General features: G+C 54.0%; 1 protein-coding gene across 1 annotated transcript; it reads right to left on the reverse strand.

Moving 5' to 3' along the window:
- Positions 1-5006: 5006 nt before the first annotated feature.
- Positions 5007-7779, reverse strand: LOC119657520. Its single transcript, XM_038064462.1, has 2 exons — positions 5247-7779; positions 5007-5192 (listed from the first exon to the last, which is right to left on the reverse strand). Exon 1 carries the CDS (start codon positions 7626-7628, stop codon positions 5322-5324), a length of 2307 nt encoding a protein of 768 aa, XP_037920390.1. The 5' UTR covers positions 7629-7779; the 3' UTR covers positions 5007-5192; positions 5247-5321.
- Between the last annotated feature and the right edge of the window lie 7826 nt (positions 7780-15605).

Below are 15605 nucleotides of genomic sequence, written 5' to 3' on the forward strand. Positions count from 1 at the left end.
CACTCGGACCATCATGCCCTCAGCCTCTCTCTACATCTACAGCAAATTCTCCCCTCACTCCACCACCCGCACAAATGCAAATCTTTCAATCTAACAAACTGGGACGATTTCCAGCACGACTTAGACAGCGTGGTGGGCCCTCCCCTGGACAAATCTCGCACCCACTCAAATGTTAAGCTAGATACATACATCCGGAAAGTGAACTCTGCCTTCGAAACTACAATTGATAAGCACGCTCCAGTTAAAGAACCTTTCCCCCTGAACCCTCCTCTTAGTCCGCGATAGAAACAGACTACTGCAACGCAGGAAACGTTAATTTCACCGGTCACGGAATAGATGCAACCCTGACTACCGTCTCCTCTCCGAGATCATCAAAGACCTGTCCAGCAAAATCAATGGAGCTATTCGGTCCGAACTGAATGCATCTTACAAGAAACTCCTCAAATCCCTCAAACCCGGCCCACAAGTTTTCTCAATAATTAATCGATTGGCTGAAAGAAAAAAATATACTAACTTCAACCAAATCCAGATAAAAATAGTAACCTCCAGTGTCACTCCCCTGAGGGAAAAATATCCGCCTGCGTAGACTATTTCAGCCACTTATTCAGAGCGAAATCGCCAGCGGACCCCATCTGGAGCTCAGTGGTCGCCAATGCTGTCAGCGAGAAAAGGTTAAGCTTAGAAGGGTCTTACCTTTGCCCCTTTTTTTCCAGATGCCTGGCTGATACAGTCAGAACAGGCCCGTTCGCCTCCTTCTTTACCTCCCTAGAGGAAGGCGACCTTGCAATCTCCCGGTGCAACAATAAAAAATCTTCGGGCCCTGATGACATCCCTACCTTTGTTCTGCGGAAGTGTGCGCCTACCATCAGTGAACGTCTCGCCATCCTCTTCAACAACTGCCTGAACAATGGCCACTTCCCGGTATCTTGGAAGTCAGTCCTCCTCATACCTATCCCTAAGAAGGGGTGCTCGTACGATCTCAAAGATATGAGGCCTATCTCTCTTCTTTCCAATATTGGAAAAATCTTCGAACCTATCCTACAAGGTCCTCTTAATCAAATCGGCTTAGAAGCAAGACCATATCCTCAATCAACTGGAAAGCAGGCATTGCACCGTAGCTTGCGCCTTAGACCTTGAAAAGGCGTTTGATTCAGCTTGGAAAGAGGGATTGCTCTACAAATTAATCGAGTCCAATTGCCCCTCCCCTTATTCAGAATCCTCGCCGACTTCATCTCCAATACAACTTGCCACGTGCGCTTCGATGGATTACGCTCCATCAACTTCCCGGTAAACTCAGGAGTCCCTCAGGGATCCATTCTAGGCCCGAAACTTTTTAACATCTTCCTCCACGATATTCCCCTCCCTCCCGTAAACTTATCCCCCACTACAACGGCAACTCTGGCAGCCCTTCTCCCGCCCTCTTCCAACAACGACAATGGTCCTCCCGCGTCAGGAGGGATCCTCTTCGCTGATGACACCATCCTATATGCGAGTGATCTCAGGTTCCCAATAGCCTCCTTCTCTCTCAATATCCTAACCAATAGGGTCATCGCTTATTTCAACCAGTGGACCCTTACCGTTAATTTCCTTAAGTCTGAGGTTATTTGCTTCAGAAACCCCAGTGGGAAGTGCCACTGGCGCACAGTGCCAGAAAGCAAAAACCTGCATTTACGCATTGCTAACCACACCCTCAAGCCGAAATCAAACACTAAATACCTGGGAATCTTCCTCAACAACAAACTCAAATCCAACCCTCCCGTCAGATCCGTTATTAAAACCTCACCTGCCTTAAAAAACCTCCTCTCATCCCGGGCCCTGTTCCCTGCCACCAAAACCTTATTATACAAAACTCTTATTCGTCCAATCCTGACCTACGGTTTCTCAAGATGGGCTACCATGTCACTGAACGTAGCAGAAGCCCTCCAACGCTTTGAAAGGACGATACTCAGGAAATGCACGGCCAAATACAGAAGGCCAAACGTAAAATTTCACCAAAACCCTCTGTACGACCTTTCCGGGGTTTGGCCTATAATTCCGCACATGATCAAGTTGTCGCGCGTCAGACTGAAAATGGCTGTCCGACCCTAACCCGCTGAGGTACTACGTGTCAGGGCTGGCTCTCCTTTCGGACAGTAACTCTCCTCTCAACCATCACGCCTCCCCTTCATCCCCTCCTTCTATCAAAGCTCCTCCCCGGACTTTCACAGAGGTTAACCGCGTAAGTCCAATGTTCCGGCTGTCAATCCCTGCGCAGGTGTAGATCACCTTTCATTATTTTTCTTTACTTAGAGGGTTCTTTCAATACCGTTAACGCCCACGAGGAAGGTTCGGTCGTTGAATCTCTGGACCACTCGGTACGGTCTTGTATAAGGCTGCTCCAGCGGCTCCTTAACAGCATTGATGCGGTGGAAGATGTATTCGCAGGTGACCAAGTCCTTGACACCGAAGGGATGATGTGATGTGTGTCTAGCCGGGGTACTGGACGAATAGCGTTAAAGAGGCGGTATGCCAAAGATGGAAATCCATTGGTTGAGGATGGCTCTGGCAACCGTGGAGGCCTTTACTTCTCGTACGGGAACCGCGAGTTTCGCGGTCGATGATCATGAGGCAGTTTTCGTAGCCCTCACAAAGTGGCAACTTGACCAGATCTAGATGGATGTGGTGAAAGCACCCGTCCGGGATTCGAAAATTGCCCAGCTCACCGCGGTTGTGGCGAACATTCGAGAGCTGATACGGAATGCATTGTTTGGCCCAGCGAAAGATGTCCTTACAGAGACTAGGCCAGAAGAACTGAAGCGTTACCCTCTTGGCAGTGGTGCGTCCGCTCGGGTGGGAGAGCTGGCGTGTCGTATTGAAGGCTTAGCGACGAAGGGAAGGCGGCAGCTAGGGCTTGATTTTCCAATTGAGCTTCGCATAGTAGGCCTCGGGGCCGTCGAGATTGAGGTGCAATTTGAGCCGAGGACTGGCCAGGAAGTGTGGAAGCAGAATGTCCTTGGCCTGGGTCTCACTGATATTATTCGCAGATATCGCTGCGGCCATAGAGACAATCTCAACCCGTGAGAAAGCGTGTATTACAGGCGTGTGTCGACTTGGCTGATAAACTCCAGTTGCCTGCTCTGCCTGGGTGAAGCCTTGTCAGAGCGTCACGCTGATGCGAAGCTGAGGGGACAGTGCCCGGTGTGAATGCCGCGCATCGAAAATGCTAAAAATACTTGATGGCCATGAAGTATGCCAAGAGCTCGCGGTAGTATGCTGAGTATCGCTGCTCAGTGTCCGATAATTTTCTCGCAAAAAATCCAGGGTGGCCCAGATGCTCTTAGGTCGCTGCAGATCGACTGCCGCACCGAGAGCTGTGTTCGAGGCATCGGGAACTCGATGATGGCACGCGTCTTCGATGGTGGTAATCGGAAGAAGCCTTCACTGCTGACAGAGAAGACGGACAACGTCGGAAAAGATTAAGATGTCGTCTTAATAGGCCCGAACCAAAGGGAGCTTTCTGAGGAGGTGGTTCATGGCGCGGCATAGCCTGCGTGGCGTTCTTCAGACCCAGCGGCATGCCAAGAAACTCAACAGGGGCGAAGGGCGTAATTACCATGATCTTGCTGACGTCGGGGGCCATCGGGATCTGAAGTCTTTTTCTAGAACGATAACTGTGAAAACCGAACCACTAAGATCCTGTAGGAGGTCTTCGATGATGGGTAGCAGACAAGCATCTGGTCGAGTATGCGTGTTAAGTTTGCTGTAGTCGCCTGTGATCCGCCATTTGCCCCGGCAAATGGCCCTTGAGTTCTAGGTGAAGGGGGCTAGCCCATGCAATTGGCAATAGCCGGATGAATCCGTGCCCAAGAAGGAGGTCGAACTCCTTGTTTGCGGCTTTAAGGCGTTCTCCAGAGAGGCGGTGTGGTCGCGAAAATGGTGGTCCCGTAGTGACAATTTGGTGATGGATCAGCAGGTCAGTGATCGAGGCCCCCAGATGGGGCGGTAACCTTGATGAACTTGGTAAGAATATCGGAATATGCCTCGCCGAGGATGCCATTGGAAAGCAAGGTGTGGATACGGCGCTGATGGTGTGCACGTCCGGAAGCGGGCCAATAGCACAAGCCGTAGAGAGACAGGATGAGCTACTGGGTGCCGTAGGACGAAATGGGTGCCCCGTTGGCGGCTTGTAATGTAAGCTGCGTGCCGCTTCGGGATGATGGAGAGAACAGAACCTGAGTCGACTAGGAAACGTATATTCTTGGATGGTGTTTCGACGGCGATGGTCGCAGTGTAGATCGCCGGCGACTCTAGTTTCCTTGGCAACAGGGAAAGTTTTGAGCAGGAAAACTGGATGGTTCCCTCTAGCGTATAGGCAGGGTGCCGTGTACAGCAAACCCCTGTCCTGGGGTCCGGTCCTGGAGTTGCCGAGCGACTACGCTGATGATGAATCCCTCGTGACTAAGAGCGCCCCCAGTGGTTGCTGGAAGAGGTCGCGGGTGACCATGGTGAGCTGGATAGTGCAAAGCGTATGGTCGATAGCTCCTCGGCTACGCGGTCCCCAACGCCTGGCTTGCTGGTGGGGTGCCAGGATATGAGCGTGATACGTATGTAGCGCATACATTCCGGCTCATCTGGTGCATCTCATCGGCAACGGCTGGGAGTTCGTCCAACTTTTGGTTCTTGATTCGGAGCAGCATTCTGCGAGTTTGTTGCGGTAGAAGGTCCAGCTATTTGACCCTAATGATGTCGTCGGAGCCGATATGGCGTAGTAGCTGCGGGGCGTCGGATGCCGAGTTAAACGCTAGTGAGTAGCTTGTGTAGGTAAGCGTCCGGGGAATCTGTTATCCTGGAAATGATGGCTGACTTAAGCGCCGTACAATGGACCACTAGGGTCTGAGTGCTCAGAGGTTTTGCCTCTCCCCCACCTCAAACATTCATACATATTAGTCTGTTTGATACCTAATTAACCCTATCAGATCAAAATTCTATTGCACGAATAGATAAATATACACCAAACTTTTCCCTTTATCCTTTATTTCAAATCGCTCATAAATAAATATAATAAATTAAGGGTATAATAGGCACCGCTTAAAACTAATTCCTCATCACCATTTACTTATCCAAAAAGATACTTTCTTCACAGCACGGTACTTATTAACCGAACTAGCCCTGTTAATGCAGACAAGAGGGTCGAAATTTGGCGCCCCGTTGTGCTGTAGAAAATAAGTTTATAAGAACTTCTCAAAAATCTCACGGTCATAACTCACCCCAAGTTTATCGAGAACAAATTGTATGGAATTCAAACCAGCACCAGTTTCAATCTAAACGGAACGCCAACTCCCCTATTCTGCCACTATTGTTCGACGCCCTCTACAACAATTTTGACATCCGCATTCACAAGTTCGACCGTCACCGGACTCACGGTTTCCAACGATAGCGGGGCAAAAAGAAGCGCAACAGCAAGTATTATGAGATAGGGAGAAAGGACTCATAATTGGATATATGCAGCATGGAGGACAAGCTTCCCAACGTGGATTGACAGACCTTAACGCCTCAAGTATTTTTGCAGGACACAAACAGTAGTTATCTTCTTGGGTATCGGCTAAAGCATTCAACTCCAAATCGTTCGATTGTTCCACTATTTGACCAGCATAACTGTGTCCAACATTGCTGTTAATACCATGAGACCTAGCTGGACTCGCTGTAAAACACCAAAAAGGCCCAAAAGGACCTTGTGGCCAAAATCCGATGAAACTGCAATGACGACCTAAATATGGTTTACCGCAAGGCACACTGCTAGTCAAGTCCATACGGGATCCAGAACTCTCCTCTGGCAAACGTTGTGTATGCGGATATGGATAACCAAAATCTGGTCTCACGGCACTCACACTCCTGTCCGGTAATCCTTCATCAACACCCACGTGCCTTGAAATTGCATCCTTCGGTACACTCAAGCCAGATTGCCAAGTGCTACTGAGTGCTCCTTCATCAATCGCTTCTAATTGCCCAAATTGGGTAAGGGCTGGTGTCAACGCACGAGGGTCGGTGTCCAAGCGATCTATCCCTACTTCTTCGGGTGGAGCAGAAAAATCAGCGTCTGGTCTAGCAGTAGAAAACGCCCCGGTCGGTAGGGTTTGAACAACGCTACTAGGTCTTGAAGCTGCACTTCCCATTACGCTTAAGTCAGTATCACGACGGATCCCACGATTTAAGGCCTGTGTTAGCGCACTACGGTCACTATCATACGATTCAATTCCTGCTTCAGGGAGATGAGCAGAATAAACAGCATCTGGGCCTATCATTTGCACACTGTCAGTTGGTATCTCTAAACCACCCCTGCTCAGTGTTGGAGTTGCACCTCTTCCGAAGTCCGATCGAATACTCTGACTGTCACTAAGTAATTTTTGATGAACAGTTCCCGGAGGGGGTAGGGCACTAAGATCTGCGTCACTAGGATGAGCGGAATAGTGAAGATCTGGCACTGGAGATATCACGGTACCACCAAGGCTGCTTACATCAACTCCACTGGCATCAACTCGTAATCCTCCAGGATGGGCAGACAAGCGGAGATCTGGTGCTGTTCTCCAACCAGTGCCGGCTGCACTGCCAACATCGACGCCGCTGGGGTATCCGGATAAACGAAGATCCTGGGCTGCTACTCGCATATCGGCGACTGGAGTGCTTACATCAACGCCTGTAGGACGGGCGGAATAGCGAAGATCTGCAACTTGGTCTCGCACGCTACCGGCAAGACTGCCTACAGCAGTTCCACTGGCATCAACTCGTAATCCTCCAGGATGGGCAGACAAGCGGAGATCTGGTGCTGTTCTCCAACCAGTGCCGGCTGCACTGCCAACATCGACGCCGCTGGGGTATCCGGATAAACGAAGATCCTGGGCTGCTACTCGCATATCGGCGACTGGAGTGCTTACATCAACGCCTGTAGGACGGGCGGAATTGCGAAGATCTGCAACTTGGTCTCGCACGCTACCGGGAAGGCTGCCTACATCAACTCCACTAGCATCAACTCGTAATCCTCCAGGATGGGCAGACAAGCGAAGACCTGGTGCTGTTCTCCAACCAGTGCCGGCTGCACTGCCAACATCAACGCGGCTGGGGTATCCGGATAAACGAAGATCCTGGGCTGCTACTCGCATATCGGCGACTGGAGTGCTTACATCAACGCCTGTAGGACGGGCGGAATAGCGAAGATCTGCAACTTGGTCTCGCACGCTACCGGGAAGGCTGCCTACATCAACTCCACTGGCATCAACTCGTAATCCTCCAGGATGGGCAGACAAGCGAAGACCTGGTGCTGTTCTCCAACCAGTGCCGGCTGCACTGCCAACATCAACGCGGCTGGGGTATCCGGATAAACGAAGATCCTGGGCTGCGACTCGCATATCGGCGACTGGAGAGCCTACATCAACGCTCGTTGGACGACCGGAATAGCGAAGATCTGCAACTTGGTCTCGCACGCTACCGGGAAGGCTGCCTACATCAACTCCACTGGCATCAACTCGTAATCCTCCAGGATGGGCAGACAAGCGGAGATCTGGTGCTGTTCTCCAACCAGTGCCGGCTGCACTGCCAACATCAACGCGGCTGGGGTATCCGGATAAACGAAGATCCTGGGCTGCGACTCGCATATCGGCGACTGGAGTGCTTACATCAACGCCTGTAGGACGGGCGGAATAGCGAAGATCTGCAACTTGGTCTCGCACGCTACCGGCAAGACTGCCTACAGCAGTTCCACTGGCATCAACTCGTAATCCTCCAGGATGGGCAGACAAGCGGAGATCTGGTGCTGCTCTCCAACCAGTGCCGCCTGCACTGCCAACATCAACGCGGCTGGGGTATCCGGATAAACGAAGATCCTGGGCTGCTATTCGCATATCGGCGACTGGAGTGCTTACATCAACGCCTGTAGGACGGGCGGAATAGCGAAGATCTGCAACTTGGTCTCGCACGCTACCGGGAAGGCTGCCTACATCAACTCCACTAGCATCAACTCGTAATCCTCCAGGATGGGCAGACAAGCGGAGATCTGGTGCTGCTCTCCAACCAGTGCCGCCTGCACTGCCAACATCAACGCGGCTGGGGTATCCGGATAAACGAACATCCTGGGCTGCTACTCGCATATCGGCGACTGGAGTGCTTACATCAACGCCTGTAGGACGGGCGGAATAGCGAAGATCTGCAACTTGGTCTCGCACGCTACCGGGAAGGCTGCCTACATCAACTCCACTAGCATCAACTCGTAATCCTCCAGGATGGGCAGACAAGCGGAGATCTGGTGCTGTTCTCCAACCAGTGCCGGCTGCACTGCCAACATCGACGCCGCTGGGGTATCCGGATAAACGAAGATCCTGGGCTGCTATTCGCATATCGGCGACTGGAGAGCCTACATCAACGCTCGTTGGACGACCGGAATAGCGAAGATCTGCAACTTGGTCTCGCACGCTACCGGGAAGGCTGCCTACATCAACTCCACTAGCATCAACTCGTAATCCTCCAGGATGGGCAGACAAGCGGAGATCTGGTGCTGCTCTCCAACCAGTGCCGGCTGCACTGCCAACATCAACGCGGCTGGGGTATCCGGATAAACGAAGATCCTGGGCTGCTACTCGCATATCGGCGACTGGAGTGCTTACATCAACGCCTGTAGGACTGGCGGAATAGCGAAGATCTGCAACTTGGTCTCGCACGCTACCGGGAAGGCTGCCTACATCAACTCCACTGGCATCAACTCGTAATCCTCCAGGATGGGCAGACAAGCGGAGATCTGGTGCTGTTCTCCAACCAGTGCCGGCTGCACTGCCAACATCAACGCCGCTGGGGTATTGGGATAAACGAAGATCTGAGGCTGCGACTCGCATATCGGCGACTGGAGAGCCTACATCAACGCTCGTTGGACGACCGGAATAGCGAAGATCTGCAACTTGGCCTCGCACACTACCGGGAAGGCTGCCTACATCAACTCCACTGGCATCAACTCGTAATCCTCCAGGATGGGCAGACAAGCGGAGATCTGGTGCTGTTCTCCAACCAGTGCCGGCTGCACTGCCAACATCAACGCGGCTGGGGTATCCGGATAAACGAAGATCCTGGGCTGCGACTCGCATATCGGCGACTGGAGTGCTTACATCAACGCCTCTAGGGCGGGCGGAATAGCGAAGATCAGCAACTTGGTCTCGCACGCTACCGGGAAGGCTGCCTACATCAACTCCACTAGCATCAACTCGTAATCCTCCAGGATGGGCAGACAAGCGAAGACCTGATGCAGTTCTCCAACCAGGGCCGGTTGCACTGCCAACATCAACGCGGCTGGGGTATTGGGATAAACGAAGATCCTGGGCTGCTACTCGCATATCGGCGACTGGAGTGCCTACATCAACTCCACTGGCATCAACTCGTAATCCTCCAGGGTGGGCAGACAAGCGGAGATCTGGTGCTGTTCTCCAACCAGTGCCGGCTGCACTGCCAACATCAACGCCGCTGGGGTATCCGGATAAACGAAGATCCTGGGCTGCGACTCGCATATCGGCGACTGGAGAGCCTACATCAACGCTCGTTGGACGACCGGAATAGCGAAGATCTGCAACTTGGCCTCGCACGCTACCGGGAAGGCTGCCTACATCAACTCCACTAGCATCAACTCGTAATCCTCCAGGATGGGCAGACAAGCGAAGACCTGGTGCTGTTCTCCAACCAGTGCCGGCTGCACTGCCAACATCGACGCCGCTGGGGTATCCGGATAAACGAAGATCCTGGGCTGCGACTCGCATATCGGCGACTGGAGAGCCTACATCAACGCTCGTTGGACGACCGGAATAGCGAAGATCTGCAACTTGGTCTCGCACGCTACCGGGAAGGCTGCCTACATCAACTCCACTGGCATCAACTCGTAATCCTCCAGGATGGGCAGACAAGCGGAGACCTGGTGCTGTTCTCCAACCAGTGCCGGCTGCACTGCCAACATCAACGCCGCAGGGGTATTGGGATAAACGAAGATCTGAGGCTGCGACTCGCATATCGGCGACTGGAGTGCTTACATCAACGCCTGTAGGACGGGCGGAATAGCGAAGATCTGCAACTTGGTCTCGCACGCTACCGGGAAGGCTGCCTACATCAACTCCACTGGCATCAACTCGTAATCCTCCAGGATGGGCAGACAAGCGAAGACCTGATGCAGTTCTCCAACCAGGGCCGGTTGCACTGCCAACATCAACGCGGCTGGGGTATTGGGATAAACGAAGATCCTGGGCTGCTACTCGCATATCGGCGACTGGAGTGCCTACATCAACTCCACTGGCATCAACTCGTAATCCTCCAGGATGGGCAGACAAGCGGAGATCTGGTGCTGTTCTCCAACCAGTGCCGGCTGCACTGCCAACATCAACGCCGCTGGGGTATCCGGATAAACGAAGATCCTGGGCTGCGACTCGCATATCGGCGACTGGAGAGCCTACATCAACGCTCGTTGGACGACCGGAATAGCGAAGATCTGCAACTTGGTCTCGCACGCTACCGGGAAGGCTGCCTACATCAACTCCACTAGCATCAACTCGTAATCCTCCAGGATGGGCAGACAAGCGAAGACCTGGTGCTGTTCTCCAACCAGTGCCGGCTGCACTGCCAACATCGACGCCGCTGGGGTATCCGGATAAACGAAGATCCTGGGCTGCGACTCGCATATCGGCGACTGGAGAGCCTACATCAACGCCTCTAGGGCGGGCGGAATAGCGAAGATCTGCAACTTGCCCTCGCACGCTACCGGGAAGGCTGCCTACATCAACTCCACTAGCATCAACTCGTAATCCTCCAGGATGGGCAGACAAGCGAAGACCTGGTGCTGTTCTCCAACCAGTGCCGGCTGCACTGCCAACATTAACGCCGCTGGGGTATTGGGATAAACGAAGATCTGAGGCTGCGACTCGCATATCGGCGACTGGAGTGCCTACATCAACGCTCGTTGGACGACCGGAATAGCGAAGATCTGCAACTTGCCCTCGCACGCTACCGGGAAGGTTGCCTACATCAACTCCACTAGCATCAACTCGTAATCCTCCAGGATGGGCAGACAAGCGAAGACCTGGTGCTGTTCTCCAACCAGTGCCGGCTGCACTGCCAACATCGACGCCGCTGGGGTATCCGGATAAACGAAGATCCTGGGCTGCGACTCGCATATCGGCGACTGGAGAGCCTACATCAACGCTCGTTGGACGACCGGAATAGCGAAGATCTGCAACTTGGTCTCGCACGCTACCGGGAAGGCTGCCTACATCAACTCCACTAGCATCAACTCGTAATCCTCCAGGATGGGCAGACAAGCGAAGACCTGGTGCTGTTCTCCAACCAGTGCCAGCTGCACTGCCAACATCAACGCGGCTGGGGTATCCGGATAAACGAAGATCCTGGGCTGCTACTCGCATATCGGCGACTGGAGAGCCTACATCAACGCTCGTTGGACGACCGGAATAGCGAAGATCTGCAACTTGGTCTCGCACGCTACCGGGAAGGCTGCCTACATCAACTCCACTAGCATCAACTCGTAATCCTCCAGGATGGGCAGACAAGCGGAGATCTGGTGCTGTTCTCCAACCAGTGCCGGCTGCACTGCCAACATCAACGCGGCTGGGGTATCCGGATAAACGAAGATCCTGGGCTGCGACTCGCATATCGGCGACTGGAGAGCCTACATCAACGCTCGTTGGACGACCGGAATAGCGAAGATCTGCAACTTGGCCTCGCACGCTACCGGGAAGGCTGCCTACATCAACTCCACTAGCATCAACTCGTAATCCTCCAGGATGGGCAGACAAGCGGAGATCTGGTGCTGTTCTCCAACCAGTGCCGGCTGCACTGCCAACATCAACGCGGCTGGGGTATCCGGATAAACGAAGATCCTGGGCTGCTACTCGCATATCGGCGACTGGAGTGCTTACATCAACGCCTGTAGGACGGGCGGAATAGCGAAGATCTGCAACTTGGTCTCGCACGCTACCGGGAAGGCTGCCTACATCAACTCCACTGGCATCAACTCGTAATCCTCCAGGATGGGCAGACAAGCGAAGACCTGGTGCTGTTCTCCAACCAGTGCCGGCTGCACTGCCAACATCAACGCGGCTGGGGTATCCGGATAAACGAAGATCCTGGGCTGCTACTCGCATATCGGCGACTGGAGTGCCTACATCAACGCCTCTATTACGGGCGGAATAGCGAAGATCTGCAACTTGGTCTCGCACGCTACCGGGAAGGCTGCCTACATCAACTCCACTAGCATCAACTCGTAATCCTCCAGGATGGGCAGACAAGCGAAGACCTGGTGCTGTTCTCCAACCAGTGCCGGCTGCACTGCCAACATCGACGCCGCTGGGGTATCCGGATAAACGAAGATCCTGGGCTGCGACTCGCATATCGGCGACTGGAGAGCCTACATCAACGCTCGTTGGACGACCGGAATAGCGAAGATCTGCAACTTGCCCTCGCACGCTACCGGGAAGGCTGCCTACATCAACTCCACTAGCATCAACTCGTAATCCTCCAGGATGGGCAGACAAGCGAAGACCTGGTGCTGTTCTCCAACCAGTGCCGGCTGCACTGCCAACATCAACGCGGCTGGGGTATCCGGATAAACGAAGATCCTGGGCTGCGACTCGCATATCGGCGACTGGAGAGCCTACATCAACGCTCGTTGGACGACCGGAATAGCGAAGATCTGCAACTTGGCCTCGCACGCTACCGGGAAGGCTGCCTACATCAACTCCACTAGCATCAACTCGTAATCCTCCAGGATGGGCAGACAAGCGGAGATCTGGTGCTGTTCTCCAACCAGTGCCGGCTGCACTGCCAACATCAACGCGGCTGGGGTATCCGGATAAACGAAGATCCTGGGCTGCTACTCGCATATCGGCGACTGGAGTGCCTACATCAACGCCTCTATTACGGGCGGAATAGCGAAGATCTGCAACTTGGTCTCGCACGCTACCGGGAAGGCTGCCTACAGCAGTTCCACTGGCATCAACTCGTAATCCTCCAGGATGGGCAGACAAGCGAAGACCTGGTGCTGTTCTCCAACCAGTGCCGGCTGCACTGCCAACATCGACGCCGCTGGGGTATCCGGATAAACGAAGATCCTGGGCTGCGACTCGCATATCGGCGACTGGAGAGCCTACATCAACGCTCGTTGGACGACCGGAATAGCGAAGATCTGCAACTTGGCCTCGCACGCTACCGGGAAGGCTGCCTACATCAACTCCACTAGCATCAACTCGTAATCCTCCAGGATGGGCAGACAAGCGGAGATCTGGTGCTGTTCTCCAACCAGTGCCGGCTGCACTGCCAACATCAACGCGGCTGGGGTATCCGGATAAACGAAGATCCTGGGCTGCTACTCGCATATCGGCGACTGGAGTGCTTACATCAACGCCTGTAGGACGGGCGGAATAGCGAAGATCTGCAACTTGGTCTCGCACGCTACCGGGAAGGCTGCCTACATCAACTCCACTGGCATCAACTCGTAATCCTCCAGGATGGGCAGACAAGCGAAGACCTGGTGCTGTTCTCCAACCAGTGCCGGCTGCACTGCCAACATCGACGCCGCTGGGGTATCCGGATAAACGAAGATCCTGGGCTGCGACTCGCATATCGGCGACTGGAGAGCCTACATCAACGCTCGTTGGACGACCGGAATAGCGAAGATCTGCAACTTGGCCTCGCACGCTACCGGGAAGGCTGCCTACATCAACTCCACTAGCATCAACTCGTAATCCTCCAGGATGGGCAGACAAGCGGAGATCTGGTGCTGTTCTCCAACCAGTGCCGGCTGCACTGCCAACATCAACGCGGCTGGGGTATCCGGATAAACGAAGATCCTGGGCTGCTACTCGCATATCGGCGACTGGAGTGCCTACATCAACGCCTCTATTACGGGCGGAATAGCGAAGATCTGCAACTTGGTCTCGCACGCTACCGGGAAGGCTGCCTACAGCAGTTCCACTGGCATCAACTCGTAATCCTCCAGGATGGGCAGACAAGCGAAGACCTGGTGCTGTTCTCCAACCAGTGCCGGCTGCACTGCCAACATCGACGCCGCTGGGGTATCCGGATAAACGAAGATCCTGGGCTGCGACTCGCATATCGGCGACTGGAGAGCCTACATCAACGCTCGTTGGACGACCGGAATAGCGAAGATCTGCAACTTGGCCTCGCACGCTACCGGGAAGGCTGCCTACATCAACTCCACTAGCATCAACTCGTAATCCTCCAGGATGGGCAGACAAGCGGAGATCTGGTGCTGTTCTCCAACCAGTGCCGGCTGCACTGCCAACATCAACGCGGCTGGGGTATCCGGATAAACGAAGATCCTGGGCTGCTACTCGCATATCGGCGACTGGAGTGCTTACATCAACGCCTGTAGGACGGGCGGAATAGCGAAGATCTGCAACTTGGTCTCGCACGCTACCGGGAAGGCTGCCTACATCAACTCCACTGGCATCAACTCGTAATCCTCCAGGATGGGCAGACAAGCGAAGACCTGGTGCTGTTCTCCAACCAGTGCCGGCTGCACTGCCAACATCGACGCCGCTGGGGTATCCGGATAAACGAAGATCCTGGGCTGCGACTCGCATATCGGCGACTGGAGAGCCTACATCAACGCTCGTTGGACGACCGGAATAGCGAAGATCTGCAACTTGGCCTCGCACGCTACCGGGAAGGCTGCCTACATCAACTCCACTAGCATCAACTCGTAATCCTCCAGGATGGGCAGACAAGCGGAGATTTGGTGCTGTTCTCCAACCAGTGCCGGCTGCACTGCCAACATCAACGCGGCTGGGGTATCCGGATAAACGAAGATCCTGGGCTGCTACTCGCATATCGGCGACTGGAGTGCTTACATCAACGCCTGTAGGACGGGCGGAATAGCGAAGATCTGCAACTTGGTCTCGCACGCTACCGGGAAGGCTGCCTACATCAACTCCACTGGCATCAACTCGTAATCCTCCAGGATGGGCAGACAAGCGAAGACCTGGTGCTGTTCTCCAACCAGTGCCGGCTGCACTGCCAACATCAACGCGGCTGGGGTATCCGGATAAACGAAGATCCTGGGCTGCTACTCGCATATCGGCGACTGGAGTGCCTACATCAACGCCTCTATTACGGGCGGAATAGCGAAGATCTGCAACTTGGTCTCGCACGCTACCGGGAAGGCTGCCTACAGCAGTTCCACTGGCATCAACTCGTAATCCTCCAGGATGGGCAGACAAGCGAAGACCTGGTGCTGTTCTCCAACCAGTGCCGGCTGCACTGCCAACATCGACGCCGCTGGGGTATCCGGATAAACGAAGATCCTGGGCTGCTACTCGCATATCGGCGACTGGAGTGCTTACATCAACGCCTGTAGGACGGGCGGAATAGCGAAGATCTGCAACTTGGTCTCGCACGCTACCGGGAAGGCTGCCTACATCAACTCCACTGGCATCAACTCGTAATCCTCCAGGATGGGCAGACAAGCGAAGACCTGGTGCTGTTCTCCAACCAGTGCCGGCTGCACTGCCAACATCGACGCCGCTGGGGTATCCGGATAAACGAAGATCCTGGGCTGCGACTCGCATATCGGCGAC

The sequence above is a fragment of the Hermetia illucens genome, chromosome 5 (genome assembly GCF_905115235.1).
Source record: "Hermetia illucens chromosome 5, iHerIll2.2.curated.20191125, whole genome shotgun sequence".
NCBI classification, from domain to species: domain Eukaryota; kingdom Metazoa; phylum Arthropoda; class Insecta; order Diptera; family Stratiomyidae; genus Hermetia; species Hermetia illucens.

Bases quoted from the DNA above. Each gene is read 5' to 3' on its own strand.
- LOC119657520 (XM_038064462.1), bottom strand. From the start codon at position 7,628: ATGCGAGTCGCAGCCCAGGATCTTCGTTTATCCGGATACCCCAGCCGC.